Here is a 25,535-nt window from a genome sequence, read left to right on the forward strand (position 1 = left end):
AAAAGCTGCAAAATAAATAAAATAAAATCTTCATTATAAATTCTGCTGTTCAAAAAATAAAATAATAAAATAATAAAATAAAATATAAAATAAAATAAACTTTCTAAATAAAAACTACTAAATAAATAAATAAATAAATAAATTCTGCTGTTCGTAAAATACAAATAAGGCAAATGCTGGCACTTATTATAAAATAAAATAAAAGCTGCAAAATAAATAAAATAAAATCTTCATCATAAATTCTGCTGTTCAAAAAATAAAAACAATAAAATAAATTATATAATATAAAATAAATTAAGTAAGTAAACGCTGATGTTCATCAAATAAAAATAAGGCACTTAATAAAAAATAAAATTAAAAACTACAAAATAAACTGCTGCTGTTCATAAAATAAACGTTCTATGAATTAAAATAAGTAATGTAAATAAATTCTCAAATTCACACTTACTGCAAAATAAAAAGTGAGTGAATAAATAAATTCTGCTGTTCATGAAATGCTGGCATTTAATATAAAAAATAAACTAAAATCTGCAAAAAGAGTAAATAAATAAATGCTATTGTTCATAAAACAAAAATAAGGCTCTTAAAATAAAAACTACAACACTGTAACATACATTCAGTTAGTTTGTTTCATTATTATACAGACTTTTATTTTGTTTCTATCAGTTTCCCTTGTCGTTGTTCTCGCTCCTTCCAGTATTTATCTGTCATAGTCACTGATTTGAGTGATTCTGTTCAGACGTGTTCACCTCATTATCATTAGTATATCAGTTCCTGTGTGTTCATGTGGGGTTTGTGTTTGCTTGTATCTTCGTCTTCGTGTGATTACCACAACCATAAAAAAACTCCTATCTAATTATAAATAATTCTGCTGCACTGCTTGTGTTTGAGCGCGATAAGAAGAAGGACTGGGGCGTCGGAGCTGAACTGGTTTATCTGAGAGCGCAGACAGATTCCAGATCAGCCTGAAGGCTCTGGAGCTCCAGAAAGCACCGCAGGCTCTTCTTAAAGCTGCACGCCGTCCCCGATCAGCCAAAACTACAGGCCACAGGCGGGCATTAGCATCTCATGAATATTCATAGCTCGCACACACACGCCGGCTCCCGATTGGCCGAGCCGAACGGAACCTCGCTCGCATGAAAACAGACCGAACAATGAGAGAGACGTCGCTATTTTCATCTCTCTGACAGCGTGACGCCAAAGCGCTTCGGCGGCGGCGTGCGCAAACAGGAAGCGGGAGATATTAGCCTGTTTATTAGACCAGGTGAGGTTTGCAGAGATCAGACGGCCAGAGGTCAGATAACAAGCCTGAAATAACGAGTTTCTTTCTCTCGTCTCGTCCTCGTTTCTTTCATACGGCTCAAGTGACCCATTTTCTGCTCTCTCCTGAACGGCTCGACGCCTCCGTGCTGGTGTGTGGACGTCTGATCGGCTCTGCTTCAGACTCATAAACACTTACTGAGCTTCAAAACATTTATTACAATGATTAGTAAATGAAAGGCTGAACATGCTTGTAATGCAACTACAGTATTTTTGCATTTTGCGGCAGTAAGTTTATGTAGAAAATGCTCTGTTTTGTTTCTTCATCACATAAAAATGACAGCTATATTTTGGTAAACACATGCAAAGAAACAAAACCAAACACAGTTTATTATGCAAATATATGCGTGTTATGAAATGGCCATCAGTCAGAGTTTTGTAAGGAAAGTGAATTCAGCTGAAACATTCAAAATTTTAAATGTGCAATTTGTTTTATTTTTATTAATCTGCAAAAATATTGTCTGAATTAGGGATTTACTTTGGAGGGAGGGTGTCAAAAAGCTATTTTTTATATTGAATATTAAATATTTAATATGTATTTTAATCATTTTAATACAAGAAATATTAAACCATTAAAAAAGAAACAAAATAAATGTAAATAAATTTAATTTAAAATAAAACATTACTAATGTAATGCTCACTGTAATAAAAGTATTTAATAAAAATAAGAAATAAATATAAAAACAAAATTTGGCAAAAACAATAAACTAATTTACATTTTAAATAACAATTAAAACAAATAAACAAAAAAATAATTTCTGTGTATTAAAATGTGATGTTTATAATAATAATAATAATAAATACATAATAATAATAATAATAATAATATTTAATTGTATAATGTATTTTATATAAGCACCTAAATTGTATAATTTTATTGTAAATATTATAATAGTAATATTTCTTACTTTAATACATTAAAAAATAACTACAAAAATAACTACTAAATAAATAAATAAATACATTCTCCTGTTCATGAAATAATATAAATTTAATTGAAATTCAAAAAGGAAATAAGGCACTTACTTTGAAAGAACAAACAAACAAACAGTAAATAAATCATTTCTGCTGTTCATTAAATACTGGCACTTCTTATGAAAACAAAATAAAAAATGCAAAATAAAAAAAGAGAATATATAATAATAATAATAATAATAATAATAATAATAATAATAATATTTCTTACTTTGTTTAATATATATATATATATATACTACCGTTCAAAAGTTTGGGGTCAGTACATTTTTTTTTTTCTTTTTAAGAAAGGATGTATTAAGTTAATAATTAAAAGTTTATTAAAAGTTAATAACAAATAATTTACATTGTTATAAAATATTTATATTTTGAATAAACACTGTACTTTTTAAACTTGTTATTCATGAAAGAATCCTGAAAAAAAAAAAAAAAAATCACAGGTTCCAAAAAATATTTGGCAGCACAACTGTTGATATTATCCAACATTGATCATTCTAATAATAAATCCGCATATTAGAATGATTTCTGAAGGATCATGTGACACTTAAGACTGGAGTAACAGCTGATAAAAATTCAGCTTTTCATCAAAGGAATAAATTCTATTTTAAAGTATGTTAAAATAAAAAACATTATTTTATATTGTAAAAACATTTTGCAATATTACTGTTTTTTTTTCTATATTTTTAATCAAATAAATGCAGCCTTGATGAGCATAAGAGACTACTTTAAAGACTATTACAAGTCTTACTGACCCCAAACTTTTGAACGGTAGTGTATATATATATATATATAAAGAATAATAACACTAACAATAAGAATTTAATTTAATTATTAATTAACTAATATTTTAATTTGATAATTTAATACAATTATTATTATTATTATTACTACTACTAATAAATAAATACATATATTGGTAACACTTTATAATAAGATGTCACTTGTTAACATTAGTTAATGTATTAACTAACATGAACAAACAATGAACAACACAATTATTACACTATTTATTATTCTTTGTTAAAGTTAGTTGATAAAAATACAATTATTCATTGTTAGTGCATGTTAGTTCACAGTGCACTGACTGATATTAACAAAAAACTTGTGATTTTAATAAGGCATTAGTAAGTGCTGAAATTAACATTAAGATTAATAGATGCTGTAGAAGTATTGTTCATTCCTAGTTCATGTTAACTAATACAGTTAGCTAATGTTAATTAATGAACCGTATTGTAAAGTGTTGCCATTATATTATTATTGTAATTCAATGTAAAATAAAAAAAATGGGTATTTTAATCAAAATGTGGGTCTGAGCTGAATTAACAGCATTAGTATTTCTCTATTGAGGAGCGTTAGAGGTGTGTTTGTGAATGATGCAGGATTTACAGTAACATGTTTGAACAAAAACCATCAGCGGTTCATGAATAACCCTGATCTACAGAGTCTGTCCCTGAAACTCAACACCAGAGCAAAACTGACCGATAACACCAGCCGCACAGGTCAAAGGTCACACAGGTTCATCAGTGAGCCACATTCCTCTGAGATCCGCAAACACTGAGTCTGATGAATGTTTAAACCAGAGTTCAGATGCCTTTACAACAAACAGCAAGTCAAACGCACACAAACGGCATGAAATCTTTCACTATTTATTGTGTGAATCACAGTGTAAGTAACTTCACAAGTGTCAACTTCATCAGTGAGAAACTTTTAGTCATTTTTAATTGTTAATTTTTATATTTTTAATTATTCGTTTTTATATTTAAATTTTTATATTTTAGTTTTTTTTTGGGATTTTTTTGCTTTTTTGGTCATTTTTAAAACATTTTATTCTTTTATTTATTTTTTTTTTTTTTACTTGTTTTATTGTTAAATATGTCAATGCAAAACACTGTACTATGTTTAATGTGGGTAATGTGAACCACATCAGGAGATCATAACCAACACATAAACAAAAGGACAAAATGAACTTGGAGAAAAACAAATGTGAACCATTCAGCACTTGATTGGTCACGCGGCATCTTAAACACATGCTGAGCACCTGCGTCCGGAATAAAGGAATAAAAATATCATTGTGTATAAATAACCGTCTGATAGAGAGGAGAACGACCCACGTACTCTTACTGTTGATTATTTTAAAGCTAAAAAAACAATGTATGAATTTAGACAAAAGATATTTGAGTGCCAGAAAACACACACACGCGCACACAGATACATATATATTTCATATGTGCATAAGTTTATATAACAAGTTTGGGGTCTGTGAAATTTGAAAGAAGTCTGTTCTGCTTACCAAGGCTGCATTTATTTGATCTAAAAACAGGTTAAAAATTGTGAAATATTATTAGTATTTAATATAATGCTTTTCTGCGTGAACATATTGTAAAATGTAATTTATTTCTGTGATCAAATCTGAATTTTCAGCATCATTACTCCAGTCTTCAGTGTCACATGATCTTCAGAAATCAATCTAATATGCTGATTTGATGCTCAAGAAACGTTTATTATTACTATCAATGTTGAAAACAGTTGTGCTGCACAATATTTTTGAAGAAACCGTGATGCATTTAATTTTTTTAGGATTCACAGATAAACAGAAAGTTCAAAAGAGCAGCATTTATATGAAATGGAAATATTTTGTAACATTATTAATATCTTTACTGTCACTTTTGATCAATTTAAAGCATCTTTGACGAATAAACGTAAGTTATATTAAACAAAAATCTTACTGACTTTTGAATGGTAGTGTACATGTAAAATATTAAATTAAATATTAAATTAAATTAAATATTAAAAAAGTAATTTTTAATTTACATTTTTAATATTTAATTTTAATATTTTAATTTTTATATTTTAGTTTGTCATTTTTAATGTTTTTTGACTTTTTTTAAATTAAAGTTTTTATTTTAATGTAGATTAAAATGATAAATAAATAGATATACAGTACATTATATATAAATATATACATTTTTAAAATTAATTTTTAATTTTAATTTTTTTAATTTTTATTTAAAATTTTTTAATTAAAAACAATCTGAATAGGTAATTCAGGTCACTTTTTAAAAGTAATTTTTAATTTTATATTTTATTTTTATATTTTAGTTGTTGTTTTTTTGCCTTTTTGTAATTTAATTTTTTTTTAATTAAAGTTTTAATTTTATTGTAGATTAAAATGATGAATACACAAATATACAGTATATATAGATAGATAGATAGATAGATAGATAGATAGATAGATAGATAGATAGATAGATAGATAGATAGATAAATTCTATATTTGTTTATTTATTTATTTGAATAGATCATTTTAATAATTAACAAAAAATACAATTTGAATAGGTAAATCAGGTAAATTTTTAGAAATAATTTTGAATCTTACATTTTTAATATTTTATTTTCATATTTTTGTTGTTGTTTTTTTAGTTTTTTGTCATTTTTAATTTATTTTAATTAAAGTTTTTATTTTAATGTAGATTCAAATGATAAATTAACATATAACGTATATTATATATATATACAGTATATTATATATAAATATATATATAAATTCTATATTTGTTTATTTATTTGAATAGATCATTTAAATAATTCCTAAAAAAAATACAATTTGAATAGGTAATTCAGGTACATTTTTTAAAGTAATTTTTAAAAAATTCAACAACACAGAACATAATTTTCACAGAACAAAAATGTCAAATAAACAACATTATGAGACAAAAAACCATGTCGAATTCTCAAGAGAAACCCATGAAGATCTTCGTTCCCATCAGAGCAAATCACAGCACAATAAAAAGGAAATTCTCTTTAAATATTTAACACAAACACCAACAGAGGTGAATCACTGGATGGCGGCCAAAGCCTCAGGTGAGAAATACACCTGAACAACAGCCTAACAAAACATTACAAAGCAGAAACTGTTTGCTCACAGACCCAAATAAAACCACGGCCAAATTAAACAGATTACGAATGGACAATTAGGCAGATGAATGTGTGATATTCAGGACTGCGGTTTATATCTGACGGGAAACGCTCGGGTCAGGCCGGGTGAATTAATTACGGGGAACTGCTCAAACGAGACGTTCAGGTTCATTAAATCCATGCAGAAGCGAGTCGAGACACGATCGGAGACAAACAGGCCAAACCGCACCGGACAGAGAGGTTTTCACAACCACACCTACCAGAACACATATATACATAAATACAAACTCAAATCAAACCGACTGAGGAGTGAATCGAGGCCTGAAAACATGAAGATAAACACTGGTTTCACATTGCAAAAAATCATTTTCTTTCTCAGTATTTTTGTCTTGTTTTTCAGTACAAACATATAAACATTTATAAACCAAGATGCATTCACTTGAGAAGCAAAATGACTTAAGTGGCTTTAACTTGTGTGCCATTTACAGTTGCAAAACAATTAGTTGCAATTAATCAATTCAAAGTTAATGTTTATGTTTATATACTATATGTGTGTGTGTGTTTACTGTGTATTTTACACAGCACACTTTATTCTCGTGACTAACCGTTTTGCAGCTCTAAATAAGTTAGCAGACATTGTTTTATGTAAATAAATACACTAAAAAATAGATGAAAACAAATTAATCAAAATACTTAAAATAAATTAAAATGTAAATAAATAAAATATAATACAATAATTTAATTTATTTGTGCAAATAAAATGAGATTAATACAAACTTTACAATAAATAAATAAATAAAAAACAAAAAACAAAGATAAACATTTGTTTTACACTGAAAAACTGATTTTCCTTTTTAGTATTTTAGTTTGTTTATCAGTACAAATATCTAAACACTCTTAAGTCATAATATATTTCCTAAATAGAAATATATCCTTAAATATAAAATAAATTTACTCTTAAATATAAAATACATTTATTATAACATTTATTAATTTAACTGACCACACTGTTTTCAAGTACAAATATCTAAGCATTTTAAAAAATAAAATATATTTTCCTAAATAGAAATATATCCTTAAATATAAAATACATTTATTATAACATTTATTAATTTAACTGACCACACTGTTTTCAAGTACAAATATCTAAGCATTTTAAAAAATAAAATATATTTTCTAAATAGAAATATATTCTTAAATATAAAATACATTTATTATAACATTTATTAATTTAACTGACCCCATTGGCAGATCTTTTTTCTTGTTTTAAGCATATACTCACTTAATTTTGATTTGTTTTTGGAAAACAAAACTTAAGTGTAACACTTTATAATAACTTTAATTAATAAAGCATAAACCTACATACCTCCTGATTAACGGGTCATTTAATGTAAATTAACACACTTACAAATGTCATTAAAAATCTACAAATGATTTGATGATTTGAACACAAATTTTACAATGATTAAAAGTTCATCTCTGTTTTTAATTTACAAATGTGAAAAAAAATAGCTTAATTAGTCATTTTAGGCACTTTTAACTATTCATGTATTATTCATTAATCACAGTCTGTAAATGTCATATATTTGGTCTTCATTGGTTGTGTAGACATTTACACATCATTACAAATCATTTATGAATCATTTGTTCATGTTTTTGCTAAAGTGTCATTTGTAAATGTTTATAAATGTTTACTAATCTTTTAGTATTAGGAATTGGACATTTATTGAAAGAGGTCAAATCAAGCAAAATCTAGTAAAGATGAAGTAAATTAAAACAACAAGGAATTGCAAACTTGATTGTAAGTGAAATATCAGACTGCAACAAAGAAACAGAAATTTGATTAAAATAAAAAATATATATATATCATATTATTTTTATATCTACTATAATATTATTATATTAAAAATATTATATATTATATAGATAGTATTATTAAAATAATAAAAAATGATTCAAAGAAATAAATAAAACATTTTATTAAAAATACATACTAAAATAACTTAAATTAGCTTTAAATAAATTATTTAATTTATTTATTAGGATAGACTCCTTGAGGTGGTCCCAATTAATAAAATAAATGAATGATTAAAATAAAAAAGTAAATAAATTAAAAAATTGACTTAAGTAAATTAAAGAATAATACATTTGATTAAAATAAAAAAAATAAAATGTAAATAAAATAAAATAAAATAAAATATATATTATAATATTATATTAATAAATATATATTATAATTATAATATTATATATTATATAATATATAATACATTTAAATAAACTACATGTAACAGTATGGTACTACAGTTAGCAAAAAAAAAAAAAAAACACACTGATGTAATGTAATTATAATATTTTACACAAATTATTTATTGACAATTACATCAAAATGTTCAATGCGAGATATAAAATCAAGCAAAATCTAGTAAAAATTAAATCTAGTAGCTCAAACTAAACTAAAGCTGTTAGTCAGGCAGGAAAACTGGTGTAGTGTGATTTGTTCTGCATGATTATATGGTGATTTGAGCGACTGGCCGCAGTCTTCAGTGAATCAGACGAACAGAAAGCGTCTCTGTAGAACTAAGAATACACGCTGACCTCTTTTCTCACTGTGACGTTCAGAGAGTTCTCTAAGAGCACAGCACAGGTGCATTGTGGGAAATGTGAAGCAAAGGCTGAATTTTCTTCATGAGCCGTAACAAACCGATATATCTATAGAAACACCAATGGACACAAATGTACCAACATCACCAACATTTTAGAGACTGTTTTGGAGTGAACATTGAGTAAAATACACTATTGTGTCAAATACAGTAGTGTTCACTATTATTTTAAGTGAACAACTGCTCATTAATGGAAGTATCTGATTAATCATGTGGCAGCAACTCACATGAGTGGCAGCACACATGCTTTTTTAGGAATATATACAGTATATTGATGAATTACTACTTACTAATAAATTACTCATGATAAATTACACCATTACTGTGCTTTTTAAAACATCAAATCAAATTTCAAATTTTTAAAATTTCAAATTTAAACTTTCACATTCAAATTTTCCAATTTAAAATTTCAGATTCAAATTTTCAAATTCAAACTTTCACATTTAAATTTTCAAGTTCAAAACGTCAGACTCAAAATTGAAAATTATAATTTTCAAATTCAAAATTTTAAATTAAAATTTTCAAATTCTGGAAGAGGGCATGAAGGGATTAATTAGAATAAATAAAATAAAACAAAATTAGAACATTAAAATAAATAAAAATGCAAATAAATTACCATTAAAATGTACTGAATCAGCTAAAGAGAAAAAGAGTAAAATGTAAATAAAACAAACAAATAAATAAATAAAATGTAAATTTAAAATAAAGACATAAATCATTAAAACAAATAATCAAAATGTAAATAAATAAAAATTAATAGGTACTTTGGGAGCTGCTAAAAAGAGGAAAATAGTAATAAATGAGTACATTTTACAAATGATTAAATAAAAAAAAAAAAAAAGAGAAAACAGTGTAAAATTTAAACTGAAATGAAAATTAAAAGATACTTAGGGGTCTTTTGAAAAGTTAAGAGTAAATAGTTTAAAATGTAAATAAATAACAAAAAATAAATTAAAAGTAGGATAAATCTTAAAATGTAAAGATAGTAAAAGATCTGCTAAAAAGCAAAGAGAAAAATAATGTAAATGTAAATTTATTAATTAAAATTAAAATTAAAAAATAAATCAAAATTAAAAGGTAATAAGGGAGCTGCTGACAATGTGTAAAATGTAAACAAATAACTAACAATAAATAATTAAATTTAATTAAAAGTACAATAAATATATTACAATTTAAAGGTAGTAAAAGATCTGTGAAAAAAACTAAGAGAAAAATAATGTAAAATGTAAATAAATAAAAAAAAGTTATTAAAAATAAAAGGTACTGGGGAGCTGCTAAAAATTGTGGAAAAATTAAATAATATAATAAAAAAAATAAATTAATTAAAAGTACAATAAACATTCAACTTTAAAAGTAGTAAAAGATCTGCTAAAAAGCAAAGAGAACAATAATGTAAATTAATTAATTAATTAAAATGTAAATAAATTAAAATTAAAATGTAATAAGGGAGCTGCTGACAATGTGTAAAATGTAAATAAATAAATAACAACAATAAATAATTAAATTAAATTAATTAAAAGGACAATAAATATATTACAATTTAAAGGTAGTAAAAGATCTGCGAAAAAACTAAGAGAAAAATAATGTAAAACGTAAATAAAAAAAAATAAAATGAATTAAAATTAAAAGGAACTAGGGGAGCTGCTAAAAATGTGGAAAAATTAAATAAATAATATAATACATAAAATTAATAAATTAAAAGTACAATAAACATTCAAATTTAAAGGTAGTAAAAGATCTGCTAAAAAGCAAAGAGAATAATAATGTAAATTAATTAATTAATTAAAATGTAAATAAATTAAAATTAAAATGTAATAAGGGAGCTGCTGACAATGTGTAAAATGTAAATAAATAAATAACAACAATAAATAATTAAATTAAATTAATTAAAAAGACAATAAATATATTACAATATAAAGGTAGCAAAAGATCTGCAGAGAGAAAAATAAGAGAAAAATAATGTAAATAAATAAAAAAATAAATAAAATTAATTAAACTAAAAGGTACTAGGGGAGCTGCTAAAAATGTGAAAAAATTAAATAAATAATATAATTAAAATAAATAAATTAAAAGTACAATAAACATTCAAATTTAAAGGTAGTAAAAGATCTGATAAAAAGCTAATAGAAAAGTAATGAATTCAAATTAAAAGTTACTAGCTGTTAAAAATGTGTAAAATGTAAATAAATATATATATAAATAAATAAATAACACATAATTAAAAAAACTAAAAAAAACGTAAACAAGTGGCCTGCTGAAAAGTTAAACGAAAATAGTTCAAATGTAAATAAATAGCAAATAAGCTTTAAAACAAAAATACACATTAAAATTAGAATAACAAATTAAAATAAATAAATTAAATCATTTAAATTAAAAACAAATGACATATAATCAGATAAACAGATCAGGCGTAGTTTCTGCATCACAAAGTGCTCTCACTGCTGGTTTAATAGGAAATTTCAGTGCATTTTTTCCACAGTATCCACCTTTTTCTTTAAACTTCTGGTGTCAGTTGTTGAAAAACCAGAAACCCAGACAAAACCAGGTCAAAGGCAGCCGTATCTCTGCTGACTCGCCATTAGCTGTGAACTCTGTTTAACACGTCAACAGCAGTCAGTCTATCTGAAGACACTGACGAAGAACCGCAAAGCTTCATTTCCAGAGGCAGTGAGTTCAGACGAGGTGTGAACGAGGCCTTTGTGACGAAGACTGACGAGTCTGACAGCCGCCGTGAAGAGCTCCGGTCTGATACTATGATGAAATCAGGCTAATGAAATCCCATGATGCCTCTGAAAGCTGCTGTCACTATCAGAAGCTCTGAACGCCCGATGCTTTGACGAGCCCATCATCAGTTAAGGACAAAAACGTCTCTGCACCAAGAGTCTGAGTCACAAACCTGACTAATGCAGCAGATCACAAATCACAGCAGCACTGACTCTCTTCACACGTCCCCAAACACATCAGTGACTGTTTCTACAGGACACAAACTGTGATACATGCACATTTACTGTATGCACGCAATACTTCTAATGCACTGACAACAAAACACTCCCACAATGCCGTGCTCCTGACGTGACCTTACATTTCTAGTGTGATGAATCAAGCAGAAGAGTGATTTTGACAAATGTTTTGAGTGGACTGTCAAAAAGCGAGATGTTTTTACACAGGGCTGGAGAAAAAAAGTATTATTTACTATTTATTAATTTTTCGTACTATTTATTTTTTATATATATTTATTTATTTACTAACTTTACGCCACATGCTGCACAAAACATGCCACATCAAGAGGTCATGAGACAACAATACAACAAAAAACGCTTTATTTTAACTTTTAACAAAAAAGAAAAATAAATATAATTTATTATATGATATTTTTATATATTATATTGTATTATATTACAATGTATAATATTATATTTTATTACAATATATTATATTATATTTAAGTAATAAAATTTGATTAAAATAAATAAATAAATAAAAACATTTGATTAAAATAAAAAAATACATATATTAAAATAACTAAAATTTGCTTAAAATAAATAATTGAATTTATTTAATAGAATAGGCTCCTTGAGATGTATCATCTTGTTTTCAATGTGGTCCCAATAAATAAAAAAATAAATAATAAAACTAAATAAATGATTAAAATAAAATGTAAAAGATAATAATAAAAAAAAAAATATATATATATATATATATATATATATATATATATATATATATATATATATATATTTAAATAAATTAAAGAATAATACATTTGATTAAAATAAAAAAGATTAAAATAAACATAATTTATTATATTATATTATATTATATTATATTATATTATATATTATATTATATTATTTATTATATATTAATTAAAATAAAAACATTTGATTAAAAATATTAAAAAGAAACAAAAATTTGCTTTAAATAAATAATTTAATTTATTTATTAGGATAGAGTCCTGCAGATGTATCATCTTTTTTTCAAAGTGGTCCCAATGAATAAAATAAATGAATGATTAAAATAAAATTTAAATAAATTTAAAAAATGATTTAAATGAATTAAAAATAATAAATTTGATTAAAATAAATAAATAATTAAGTAAAAATATTATATATATATATATATATATATATATATAAATTTGCTTTAAATAACTGAATTTATTTATAGACTGAGATCATCTTGTTTTCAATAAATGAATAATTAAAATTAAATTAAAAAGAATGAATGAATGAATAAATAAATAAATAAATAAATAAATACATTTATTTAAATAAATAAAAATAAATTAATTAATTAATATAAAATAAATATAATTTATTATTATATTATATTAAAATAATAAAATTTGATTTAATGAAATAAAACATTTTATTAAAATATTTAATTGCATACACATATTTTACAAATATGACATATTAACATAATTAAAATTTGATTTAAATACATAATAGGATAGACTCCTTGAGATGTATCATCTTGTTTTCAAGGTGGCCTCAATAAATAAAAAAATGAAAGATTAAAATTATAGTAAAAAAACAAAAGTAAAATAAATAAAATTTGATTTAAATAAATAATAATACATTTGAATAAAACAAAAATAATTAAAATAAATACTATTTTATTTAAATACATAAATGATTAAAATGAATCAATAAAATGCTATTTAATTGAATCAATACATAAAATAAGCAAAATAAAAAAAATAAAATAAAACATTTAACAGTATGGTACTACATTAAGCAAAAAAAGCAGACTGATATAACGCAATTATTTTAAACGTAACATTTTACACAAATTTATAATATAATAATGAATAGTGAAAATATAATATTTTTACAGTATCAATTAGGTCATTATGGATGAAAATATACAGTTGCCATTTAAAATTCTAGGACAGGGGTCCCATGCATTAGGATTTACATTTCAAAGTCCTATAAAGCCCCGATGCGCACGTAAGCATGAACTTTGTTTTTCTACAGTAAGTTTTCTGTCTCAGATCAGCTTCTGTCATTAAGACCAAAGAATCCTGTTGCTCTGGTTACTTAAAGGTTACAATGATGTTAAACTGCATGTTAAGTATTTTAAACGGAATGCATGCATGTAAAGCACTGACGAGTGTGTGTGTGTGTGTGTGCGCATGTGTGTGTGTGTGTGTGTGTGTTTGTGTCTTCTGCACCTGGCTATTGGGATGAAAGCAACAGTGTCAGAATAAAGGCCTGTGGCTGGAATGATGAGCTTTATAATTCACACTGACTGTGATCTACTGCCAACACAGCTGCACTCCACACACCAAACACACACACACACACACACTTGCATATGTGGTTTATGGGGAGAATGTTTTTTTCTACTGTACGAACTGTATTTTCCATGCCCTTACCTACCACTCACACAAAACTACTGCTATTTTTTAAAATTCAAAATTTTGAATTTTTGAATTTTTTATAAAATCTGAATTACAAAAAACACTGTCCAGTAAGTTTTTAACCTTTTAGTTTAAATGATGTTTACACAGGAAGTGTAAACCTCATAAACCATATTTATGTTGTAATATGTCATGTCACCATGTCTTCATACAGATTTGTTAAACCACATAAACCTGTACACACACACACACACACACTGATCTGAGGCAGATAAAGGGAAGTTTTTTTCTTGTAAAACTGTTGCTCCACGATTACATTATTTCAGATGAAAGAAAAAACGGACTGTAGAAGAGCATTTTTACTGACTTTTATAGCACCTTGTTTCAGCAATAAAAATGCACATACTGATATATTTAAATGCAAAAATGTCAAATCATGCAAATCTACAACAGCAACTTTGCATACATGTATATGTACACTACCGTTCAAAAGTTTGGTTCCAAAAAATATTTGGCAGCACAACTGTTGATATTATCCAACATTGATCATTCTAATAATAAATCCGCATATTAGAATGATTTCTGAAGGATCATGTGACACTTAAGACTGGAGTAACAGCTGATAAAAATTCAGCTTTTCATCACAGGAATAAATTCTATTTTAAAGTTTGTTAAAATAAAATAAAATTATTTTATATTGTAAAAACATTTGCAATATTACTGTTTTTTTCTATATTTTTAATCAAATAAATGCAGCCTTGATGAGCATAAGAGACTTCTTTAAAGACTATTACAAGTCTTACTGACCCCAAACTTTTGAACAGTAGTGTATGTTTCACTCTTATTTGAGCCATTTGCAGATCTGAGGACAATTTTGATTTAATGCTTTGATTTTCATGCAAGCAAATAAAAACTGCTAATATTTCATTACATTAGTATGTGTAGTATGTTAGTATTAGCAAGTGATTAGGGATAATAAATAAACTATTACAATAATAATTGTAAGAATCAATAATTATAGAATAAATAATGTATTATAATCAATATTAATACAATAATATAATAACACAATGCAAAGTAAGCAATGTTTTAAAACAAATACATAAATAAAATAAAAATTAAGCTAAATAAATAAATTTGATTAAAATAAAACATTGATAAAAAATTATAATAAATAATAAATAAAAATATAAATAAAAACAAGCTGTTCTAAAAGAGACAACAAGGTTTGTTTGAAGCAATTATTAAAATAACATGAATTATGATAAATATATACATAAATAAATTAAAATACTTAATAATATTAGTATTCACAAAATTCATAATAATACAAAAAAAAAACATGACAGAATTCAAAGCATAATACAAATGATCCACATAAAATAATATATAATAAAAATGCAATTAGACTAACTAAAATATATTTAATTCACATTTTAAAAAATGACTAAAATATACCAAATTTGGTTTAGATACTAAATTAATACACTTGACAAATATTTTAATGAAATAATTAATAATAATGATACAAAACATATGATAGAAATCAAAGCATAATGCAAAGTCATAAAATTAAAATAAATAAATATATAATAAACTTGCAATTAAACTAACTAAATAAAGATATTTAATTAAAATAAAAAATGTCTAAAATATATCAAATTTGATTGAAATAAATAGATACTAAATTAATACACCTGACTAATATTTTTATGTATTAATGAATAATATTAGTATTCACATTATAATCAATAAAAAGTAAAAAAAAAAATATATATATATATAGAATTCAAAGTATAATGCAAAGTGACGACATGTAAAATAATTTAATATATTATAAATATGCAATTAAACTAACTAAAGATAATTAATTAAAATAAAAAAATGACTAAAATATATCAAATTTGATTGAAATAAATAGGTCCAAAATTAATACACTTGGCTTTTTTTTTAAATTTAATAATCAATAATATTAGTATTTAAATAATAATCAGTAATACAAAAAATAATATGACAGAATTAAAAGCATAATGCAAAGTGATACATACAAAATAAATAAATACATAATAAATATGCAATTAAACTAAATAAAGTTATCTAATTAAAATAAAAAATAACTAAAATATATCAAATTTGATTGAAATAAATAGAAACTAAATTAATACACTTGACTAATATTTTTATGTAATAATAGTGATAAATATAAAATAAATAAATATATATATAACTAAATAAACTAATTAAACAAAGATATTTAATTAAAATAAAAAACGACTAAAAATATATCAAATTTGATTGAAATACACTTGACCAATATTTTTATTTAATAATTAATAACATTAGTATTCACATAATAATCAATAATAATAATACAAAAATAATATAGAATTCAAAGCATAACGCAAAGTGATAAATAAGAAATAAAAAATAAAGACTAAATATATCAAATTTGATTGAAATAAATAGGTCAAATTAATACACTTGGCTTTTTTAAATTTATTAATTAATAATACAATAATACAAAAAATAATATGACAGAATTCAAAGCATAATGCACAGTGATAAATATAAAATAAATAAATATATAATAAATATGCAATTAAACTAACTAAAAGATATTTAATTAAAATAAAAAATGACTAAAATATATCAAATTTGACTGAAACAAATAGACACTAAATGAATACACTTGACTAATATTTTAATTCGAATAAATAAAAATTGATCCGAACATGATGACTGGGAAATTTTGTTCAGAATGCATGTAAACACCCATTCACACCAAGAAAGATAACTACATTAGCATCCACACCAGCGACGATATTGTCTGTATATTCTAAGCACGCTAAAAAACGTTAAAGGTTCACATAAACAGAGCTTTCAGAATCAGACTGGATTCATTTCACTGATGTAAATGTGTTCATGTAAACATGCCTACAGTCAGTCAATCACTCATTTCTCTGCAGACTACAATGTGAGTGACGAGCATGAGATCAGTCAGGCGGCGAGCGAACATGACTGTACGCGGCTGTCCGACAGGAAAAGACGGCAGGTGAGAGCGGCAGATGGCGTGAACCGGCGTGTTTGGGTCAGAGAGAGAGACCGAGAGCTGCGAACAGATCGCGGCTGTGGACGCCACGGAGAGACCATCTGTCTGACGGCCGCGGGGCGCTACGACCAGCACCGCTCATGACCGGAGGAGATATTAATAGATAAACTCACCATATGTCACATCATGACACTTTCTGTTAGCGCCGAACACAAACCTGTTACTATTCTTACCACTTTAACACGCCACACTGTACAGTATACATGCACTGTATATAGGAAAAAAAATGAAGAAGTCTCTTCTGCTCATCTAGGCAGCATTTATTAGATCAAAAATAAAAAGGAAAAAAAATTTAAATATTTTTAGAATTTAAAAAAGCTATGTATTTTTTTTTTTTTTTTTTAAATTTTTAAATTTTTTAATTTTTTTCCTTCAGAAATCACTCTAAGCAGCTGATTTGCTGTACAACAAACAATTATTACCAATGTCTGATTATGATCAGACTTAATTTAATGTCCTTAAAATGAAAACAATCATTATACATGTAAATAAAATTATAAAATATTAGGGCTGTCAAACGATTAATCGCATACAAAATAAAAGTTTGAGTTTGCCTAATATATGTGTGTTTACTTTGTGTAATTATTCTGTATATAAAAATATAAACACATTCATGTATATATTTACGAAATATTTACAAGTATAAGTATTTATTATAATTTCTATATAATTTATATTATATATAAATACAAATATTTTGTACATAAATAACAAATATCTTTTAAATATATACATTAATTTCTGTGTATTTATATTTACATAATAATTTCACACAGTACACACACGTATATTAGGCAAACTCAAACTTTTATTTTGTATGCGATTAATCGCGAGTAATCGTTTGACAGCCCTATAAAATATATACACAATATATAAGTGTGTGTGTGTGTGTAATATATATATATATATATAAAAAATCTCTCTCTCTCTATATATATACACACACACACACACACACACACAGTATACATAAAATTTTACATATATATAAATATCTAAATGTATAATTATATATAATTTTATTTTATTTTTTTTATTAAAAGTTGGTGTTAACGTATAAATAAAAATACATTACATCTGATTATTTTCAATGTTGCTTACAAATATTTTTGTGGAAACCGTGATACATTTTATTTTTGCAGGATTGTTTGATAAAAAGAAAATTCAAAAGAACAGCATTTTTTTAAAATAGAAATCTTTTATAACATTATAAATGTCTTCATTTGATCAACTGAATGCATATATAAAACAAAGACATCTTTAGACATATTCATATCTTATTTTTCATGGCAATAACACAAATTAATTTTCTGAAAATAAGCAATTTGGGTGATGCAATAAATGCAATTTTGTTTCTTTTTTGCGTTTCAGGGGTTTTAAAGATTTGTAGATATGTTCACTGAACATAAACATACAAAAATACATAAAACACTGCTGTGTGCCTATTATTATTAGTAGTAAAATGCAACATTGTCACAAAATCTCTGTTATGCATGCATTGCATTATGGGATACACTATTGCACATTTTGCACATATGCACAATTTTGCAATGCAAATTTCCACCATGCATGCAGAAAATCACTGCACGGTGTGCTTAGGTTGTATATACAGTATGTATATAATTTGCAAAGCATGCATACTACTTTCTTTGAAAAGTAACAGTATGGACTTTTTATAAACACACGCTTTTTAAGACGAACTTTGTGTTTTGTGCTTAAAAAAGTCATGCTCTGAACTTGCGTGTGTGAAATCTTACCTTGTGTCTGCACTTCAGGACGACACCGTACGCTCCTGCCAGAAAAACACAGAGAAACAAACAGGTTTTACTCAAACTTTCACCCAGTTCCACCTGTCTTAACTGCATCTTTGTGAACACGATTCTCGGCAGATGCCAAAACCTCCGTCCAAAAACCCCAACCGTTTTGTCTCTGATGAATGAAGTGATTGATGGGAGGAGGGTGAGAAACGCGAGACACTGATTTACACGCTTACCTGCCGTCACCTCAGACAGACGTGACAGAGGGACGTTCAGGGAACTGTAAGAACATCCTGTTTTCGCGTAAGACCTGTGGGACGCGAGCGCAACCGAGGCCCGATCGCTGCCAACGCGTTTGTTTAATCAGCTGAATTCATTAGAAATCTCACATGAGCGCATTTAGCCCAAACAATCTGCAAACTGGCGCTCAGGTGTCTGTAAACGCGAGTGTTTTTGATGGAAGAGTGCGCTCAGGTTTTGGCACCGCGGATCATATCTGTGGCATAAATCGGCCGTCCCGCAGGAGACGCAGAGCTGAGCTCATCCCAAGATCCCGGCCAACAGATCCGGGCCCACATCCGAGAAGATCCTCAGAGTCACGTTTACCACAACCTGCTCAATGTGAAGAGATGCACAGCAGTGCACAGTGTGTATTAAAGCTGCTTTATGACGGAAAGAGTCATAATCACAATTATTTTGGACGACGTTGAGTTTATGATTATTAGCATCATGCATTTACTGAATTGTTTTGAGAGTGCTTTCCTTAAAATATATATTACATATTCCATAAAAATCACATACACACACTAAAATAATAAATATAATTTAGCTGCAAGCAAAAATTACTGGGGTTCAAGCACTTTAAGGCATTTAAGCACACACTGTATGAAAAAAGACATTATTTAGCAAGACTGTTACCACCTAAATCAATGATTTTAAAAAACATTTTTGATAAATACAGGTAACTTGCCATGTTTTTTAAAGGGGTCCTATTATGCTCATTTACAAAGTCTTGATTTTGTTTTGAAGGTGTACTAGAACGTGCTTTCATGCTTGGTGGTTCAAAAAACGCCTTATTTTTAACATAATTTACATTATTACAATACATTTCTCCCAGCCTGGCACATAAGGCTCGATTAGTTCTGGGTTTAATGAAGGCCCGCCTTCCGAAAAACGAAATGTGTTGTGATTGGTTAGCTGTCACACTGCGTTGTGATTGGCGAACAGCTTAGACGGTGTTTCAGTACTGACACGCCCCTTGTCAAAGAAGCAAGTTCTGTGTACAACTGTAGATTAAAGTGATTCTTACGTTTTAAATATGGATATTTTCGTACAAAAATGCATCGATTCACTACAGGAGGACTTTATTGACACCCAGGAGCCATGTGAGGCACTTTTTCATTATGGATGGATGCATATTATTGGACTTGTTTTGGACTGATGAGTCCCGTCTACACCCGTCTGTGCCGTTCTAAAGCTTGGGAGTGGCAGGATAAATTTTAATATAACTCTGATTGCATTTGTCTGACAGCAGGAAGTCATATACACCTAGGATGAATGGAGGGTGAGTAAATAATACGCTACAGTAGTGTTGGGTCCTATCATCAGCCTGCGAGATCGCAGATACATGATATTAGAGCGCTAATGTATTTAATTACTTTACATACTTAGTTTCATGAAACCAGCTCCAGCATAAGGCTAAAAGCAGCCTAACATTATCAAAGAACATCATCACTGATTAGCCTAGCCTATTTTAGTGCAAGTTCATGCATTTTAAAAAACACTCGCATTATAAGCTATCTACACTGTATGATGAATAAATCTCTTACCACACACTGCACACGTATGCGACACGTTATGGCTCCAATGCGGCAACCGGAGTAGATTGCGGCTTCGGCATGTGTTTCGACCCCCTGTATTGCACACGTCTGCGGCGCGTTACAGCTCTGAAGTGGCCACTCCAGTCAATGCTTGTGTTTATAGCGGTTCTCCGTGCTGCATCGCTAAAGTTAAGCTAATTCCCCACTTCGTCCCTACCCTCCCCCCAACAATTCGAATTTCTGTGGGCGGGATTTAATTTAATGATATTCTAATGGGCCATGTTGTGACATCATTGCATGTGGAAAACAAACATTATAGTCCAAAGGAGCCGTTCGTTGTAGTTCTTGAAAAGGGATTTTTTAAAAACGAAATATCTCCCTTTGGAGTGGACTTTGAGAACTTTGTAGATCTTTTTTATGCCCGAAGATACACACCACACACTGACTAAAATTCAAGTGCAAAAAGCATAATAGCACCCCTTTAAATTGTGTTCCAAAGACGACCAAAGCTTTTACGGGTTTGGAACGACACGGTATACTATACTAGCATATAGGCTGTTTATTAGTACTTATTAAGCACATATTAATGCCTTATTTATATTTAAATTAAATTTTTGGAGGGTAGGGACAAGGTGTGGGATTAGCCTAACTTTAGTGATGCAGTGCGGAGAACCGCTTCAATGAGCCGCAGCGCGGCGGGTACAAACACAAGCATTGACTAGAGTGGGTGATTTAGAGCCGTAACGCACCGCAGACGTGTGCAGTAAGAGATTTATTGATCATACAGTGCAGATAACGTTAGCTTCACTTATAACGCGAGTGTTTTTTAAAATGCATAAACTTGCACTAGAATAGGCTAGACTAATTGGTGATGATGTTCTTTGATAATGTTAGGCTGCTTTCAGCCTTATGCTGGAGCTGGTTTTGGGCAATGAAACTAAGTATGTAAATAATTAAATACATTAGCATGATAATATCATGTATTGGCGATCTCGCAGGCTGATGATAGTACCCAACACTACTGTAGTATTATTTACTCACCCTCCATGCATCCTACGTGTATATGACTTCCTTCTTCAGACGAATGCAATCTGAGTTATGTTAAAATTTATCCTGGCACTCCCAAGGACTCCTGTAGCGAATCAATGCGTTTTTGTAAGAAAAATATCCATATTTAAAACATAAGAATCACTTTAATCTAGCTTGCGCTAACAGTTGTGCACGGAACTTGCTTCTTTGACAAGAGGCGTGGCAGCACTGAAACACGTCTAAGCTGTTCGCCAATCACAACGCAGTGTGACAGCTAACCAATCACAACACATTTCATTTTTCAGAAGGCGGGCCTTCATTAAACCTGGAACTAATCAAGCCTTATGTGCCAGGCTGGGAGAAATGACAAAACAAAATCAAGACTTTGTAAAAGAGCATAACAGGACCCCTTTAACTAACCTTATTGCAAGTGTTACCTATTATCAAAAAAAAGAAAAAAGAAAGAAAAAGAGGCACAATGAAGGTAATAGAGGTAGACAGACAAAAATAAATATGCAAACAGATTCAATTTTAAAGCAGACAGATATCAAACAGCTGGGTCTGAATACAGACTGACGTAGGACAGATTTTAAAGCAGCACAGAAGAACATTTTGATGGAGAAGATAAATTTGGATTGCCTGTAGTGAAAAACTCAAAGGTGTAGCTTGATTTTTCCCCCTCCAAAAAGATGATTCATTTGATTAATGATGATGGACTCACTGATACATATTCTGAGATAATAAGATGTTGAGATTTGATCACTTCACCAGTATGAATAATGAAAAGAGAAAGACGTTAAAGATGGATTGGGATGATTTTTACTTCAGTCTCCGCTGCAGGAGATCATGAGAGAGAGAGAAATCAGACATTAAATCACTTTAATATCTCAATTAGACAGTGATGAGATTAAACGGAGAGCATTTTTGAAGTATCCTCTTATTATCGTTAAGTACGACTAAAACTGCAACGATTAAAGTCATTTTCACTAAGTGAAATACAGCTGAAATAAAATATAATCTAAATTTTAGATATAAAAAAACAAAAAACAAAATGACAATGTAAAATGTTACTTTGACAACTAACTTAAAGCACTAAAATTACTAACCGGAAATTTAATTTAATTTAATTTTTTTTAATTTTATTTTTTACTTTAATTTAAATTTAAACACTGAAATAAAAAAAAAAAAAAAAAATATATATATATATATATATATATATATATATATATATATATAATTTTGGTTTATATATACCAATTTTAGTACTCCAGGTTATTTTACTTCATTTAATTTCCAAGTTTAATTATATAAGAACATAATTTATGATAATAATAATAATATTAATAATAATGCATTATTATTACTATTATTATTATTAATAATTATTATTATTAATATTATATAATAATAATAATAATAATAATAAACAGTTTGTTAACTGACATTTATTGTGTTTGTTAATTTAAAAACAATAATAATAATAATTATTATAATTATTATTATTATTATTATTATTACTACTACTACTTTTTTAATTATTATTATTACTTTTTTTTTTTAATTAACAAAATATTGAATAGTTTTCTCCTCTGGAGTTTCAGAAGGGATGTAAAAAATGTCTTAGGATGCCAGCAATAAAAACTCAGAGATCTTAAGATGATTTGGTAGTTAACTCTAACTGTATGGCTATTTTTATTTCTCCAAGGAAACAAAGCTGATACCAAAACATAACTGAGCGGCTGAGCTTGAAAAGAGCAATAAACTGTTCCTCTGGGATCATGTGAAGCGTTTGTTTCTCTGAGTCACATTATTTATTCTCCACTTCACAAATGCAATGACATCAGCTGCACCGATGCAAAAGAAGAGGAACCAAAATTACACACACAAGCGCTGCGAGCGTCCTGCAGCGAGACGGCCTGCGTGATGCACATGATCGGCCAGCATCTCCTGAACTCAATGTGTGATAAAGACGTGATGCTGGTAAACTACGTTTAAAACGCCACAGGAGTCTGCCGTGTGACCGCTAAACCCCACCCACTCCTCTGCCTCAGCCAATCAGGAGGAGAGCCACATGTGCATCGACCAATCCGCTAAGGTGAAATGATGCATCCTGCAAGCGTGTGACAAGGCAGTGAATCTCCAGACTCATGTGAAACAGGCTAATCTTCAAGATGTATCTAGCTTAACCTGCTTTTTCCAGAGCCGGAATAGAAAAAAAGAAGCAAAACGAGGCCATCGAAGTGGAACTATGTGACCTGTTTTTACAGGTGCAACAGTCACAGAGACTTTCCATCAGCGTTTGTTTTTGATTTTTCCCGAATAAGGAGAACATTCAACAAGGACTCAAATCTTGAATTATGCACAGTCGCTCTATTTTTTAGACCGGTGTTACTGATAGAGTCACTGCTAGGTCAAAAACAGGCTAAATGCTTTCTTAAAGTCTTCATACAAGTTTGGAAGTCATAATTGTGATCTTATTTTGGACAATTAAATGGAATAAAATGGGCAGTTTCACATTTAATTGTCTGTTTGTAGCTTATTGATGAATAAAATCGGAGCTAAAATTTCTACACTGTTTTTTTATTGCTGAAAGTGCATTCAAATTAGCTCAGATACTTTACTTTAGTTCATCCACTTGTTTATACAATAAAAGTCAAATGTTGTTTGGACTCCAAAGCTCAAAATATATTCTTTTATGTTTCATAGAAGCAGTGCTGTTATTGTTAACTAAAACGAAAACTATTGAAAACATATTTGTTATATGATATAAAGCCAAAATTTAAGTAAAATATAAATATTAGATGAAAACTTACACTATGAATTTAATGTTTATGCTTATGCTTAAATTAAAACTAAACCGATATAACATTTTAACTAAAATTGAAAAAAATATTTAGAAATGTTTTCAAATAAAAATATTACAAAACAACTAATGCACAACTAGAAAACAACTAAGATTAAATTTTGAATGAAAAAGAAAATATAAAAATAAAAGCCAATTCAATATAACATCAACGAAAACTACCCTAGTAAAAAAGTAATGGATTTAAAATGCATTTATTTTATACTAAGTATAGTTCAAGTCTATTAACATATTTGCGGACAAACCGCTTGAGATTTATTGATATAAAAATTGTAATTAAACTTTATTTGGAGTACTACTTGTGCACAATGCACAATTCTTAATATTAAGCCTAGATGTTTTAATGTCACTACTGATGAGGATTGTATGATCTTTAAATAATTTAAATATATTTAAAGTGTATCTAAAGTATACTTGAAATAGTTTTGCATCCAGTTTTGCATTCAAAGACCCCTTTAGCAAAAACTATAATAGTATGTTTGAGATGAGAATGTACATTTTTGGGTGAGCTCTCTCTTTCAAAAGAAAACCAAAAATACACTGGGCAGCAGATGTGCAGAAGTTTGTGAATGACAGGCATTTCAGTTCCAATTTGGCCTGATTATAATCAAAACCAATTAACTTCCACCACCCTCCTCTGAAAACCCAGACTGTCCCTCTTAGGACACCGCCATTCATGTGCACTCATCGTGTAAACACAATTGTCTGAAGATCACCTG

At 27.8% G+C, this 25,535-nt stretch overlaps 1 protein-coding gene across 3 annotated transcripts in view; it reads right to left on the bottom strand.

The window, feature by feature from the left end:
* The window catches only part of LOC127154766 (cyclin-dependent kinase-like 5), a 77,862-nt gene that overhangs the window by 32,393 nt on the left and 19,934 nt on the right, over positions 1-25,535 (bottom strand). For all 3 annotated transcript variants that reach the window (XM_051096558.1, XM_051096559.1, XM_051096557.1), the window contains exon 3: positions 19,105-19,139. In XM_051096558.1, coding sequence (XP_050952515.1) covers positions 19,105-19,139 — 35 coding nt within the window. The remainder of the gene's footprint in view (positions 1-19,104; positions 19,140-25,535) is intronic.

Source organism: Labeo rohita, chromosome 23 (genome assembly GCF_022985175.1).
Source record: "Labeo rohita strain BAU-BD-2019 chromosome 23, IGBB_LRoh.1.0, whole genome shotgun sequence".
In the NCBI taxonomy this organism is placed as follows: Eukaryota; Metazoa; Chordata; class Actinopteri; order Cypriniformes; family Cyprinidae; genus Labeo; species Labeo rohita.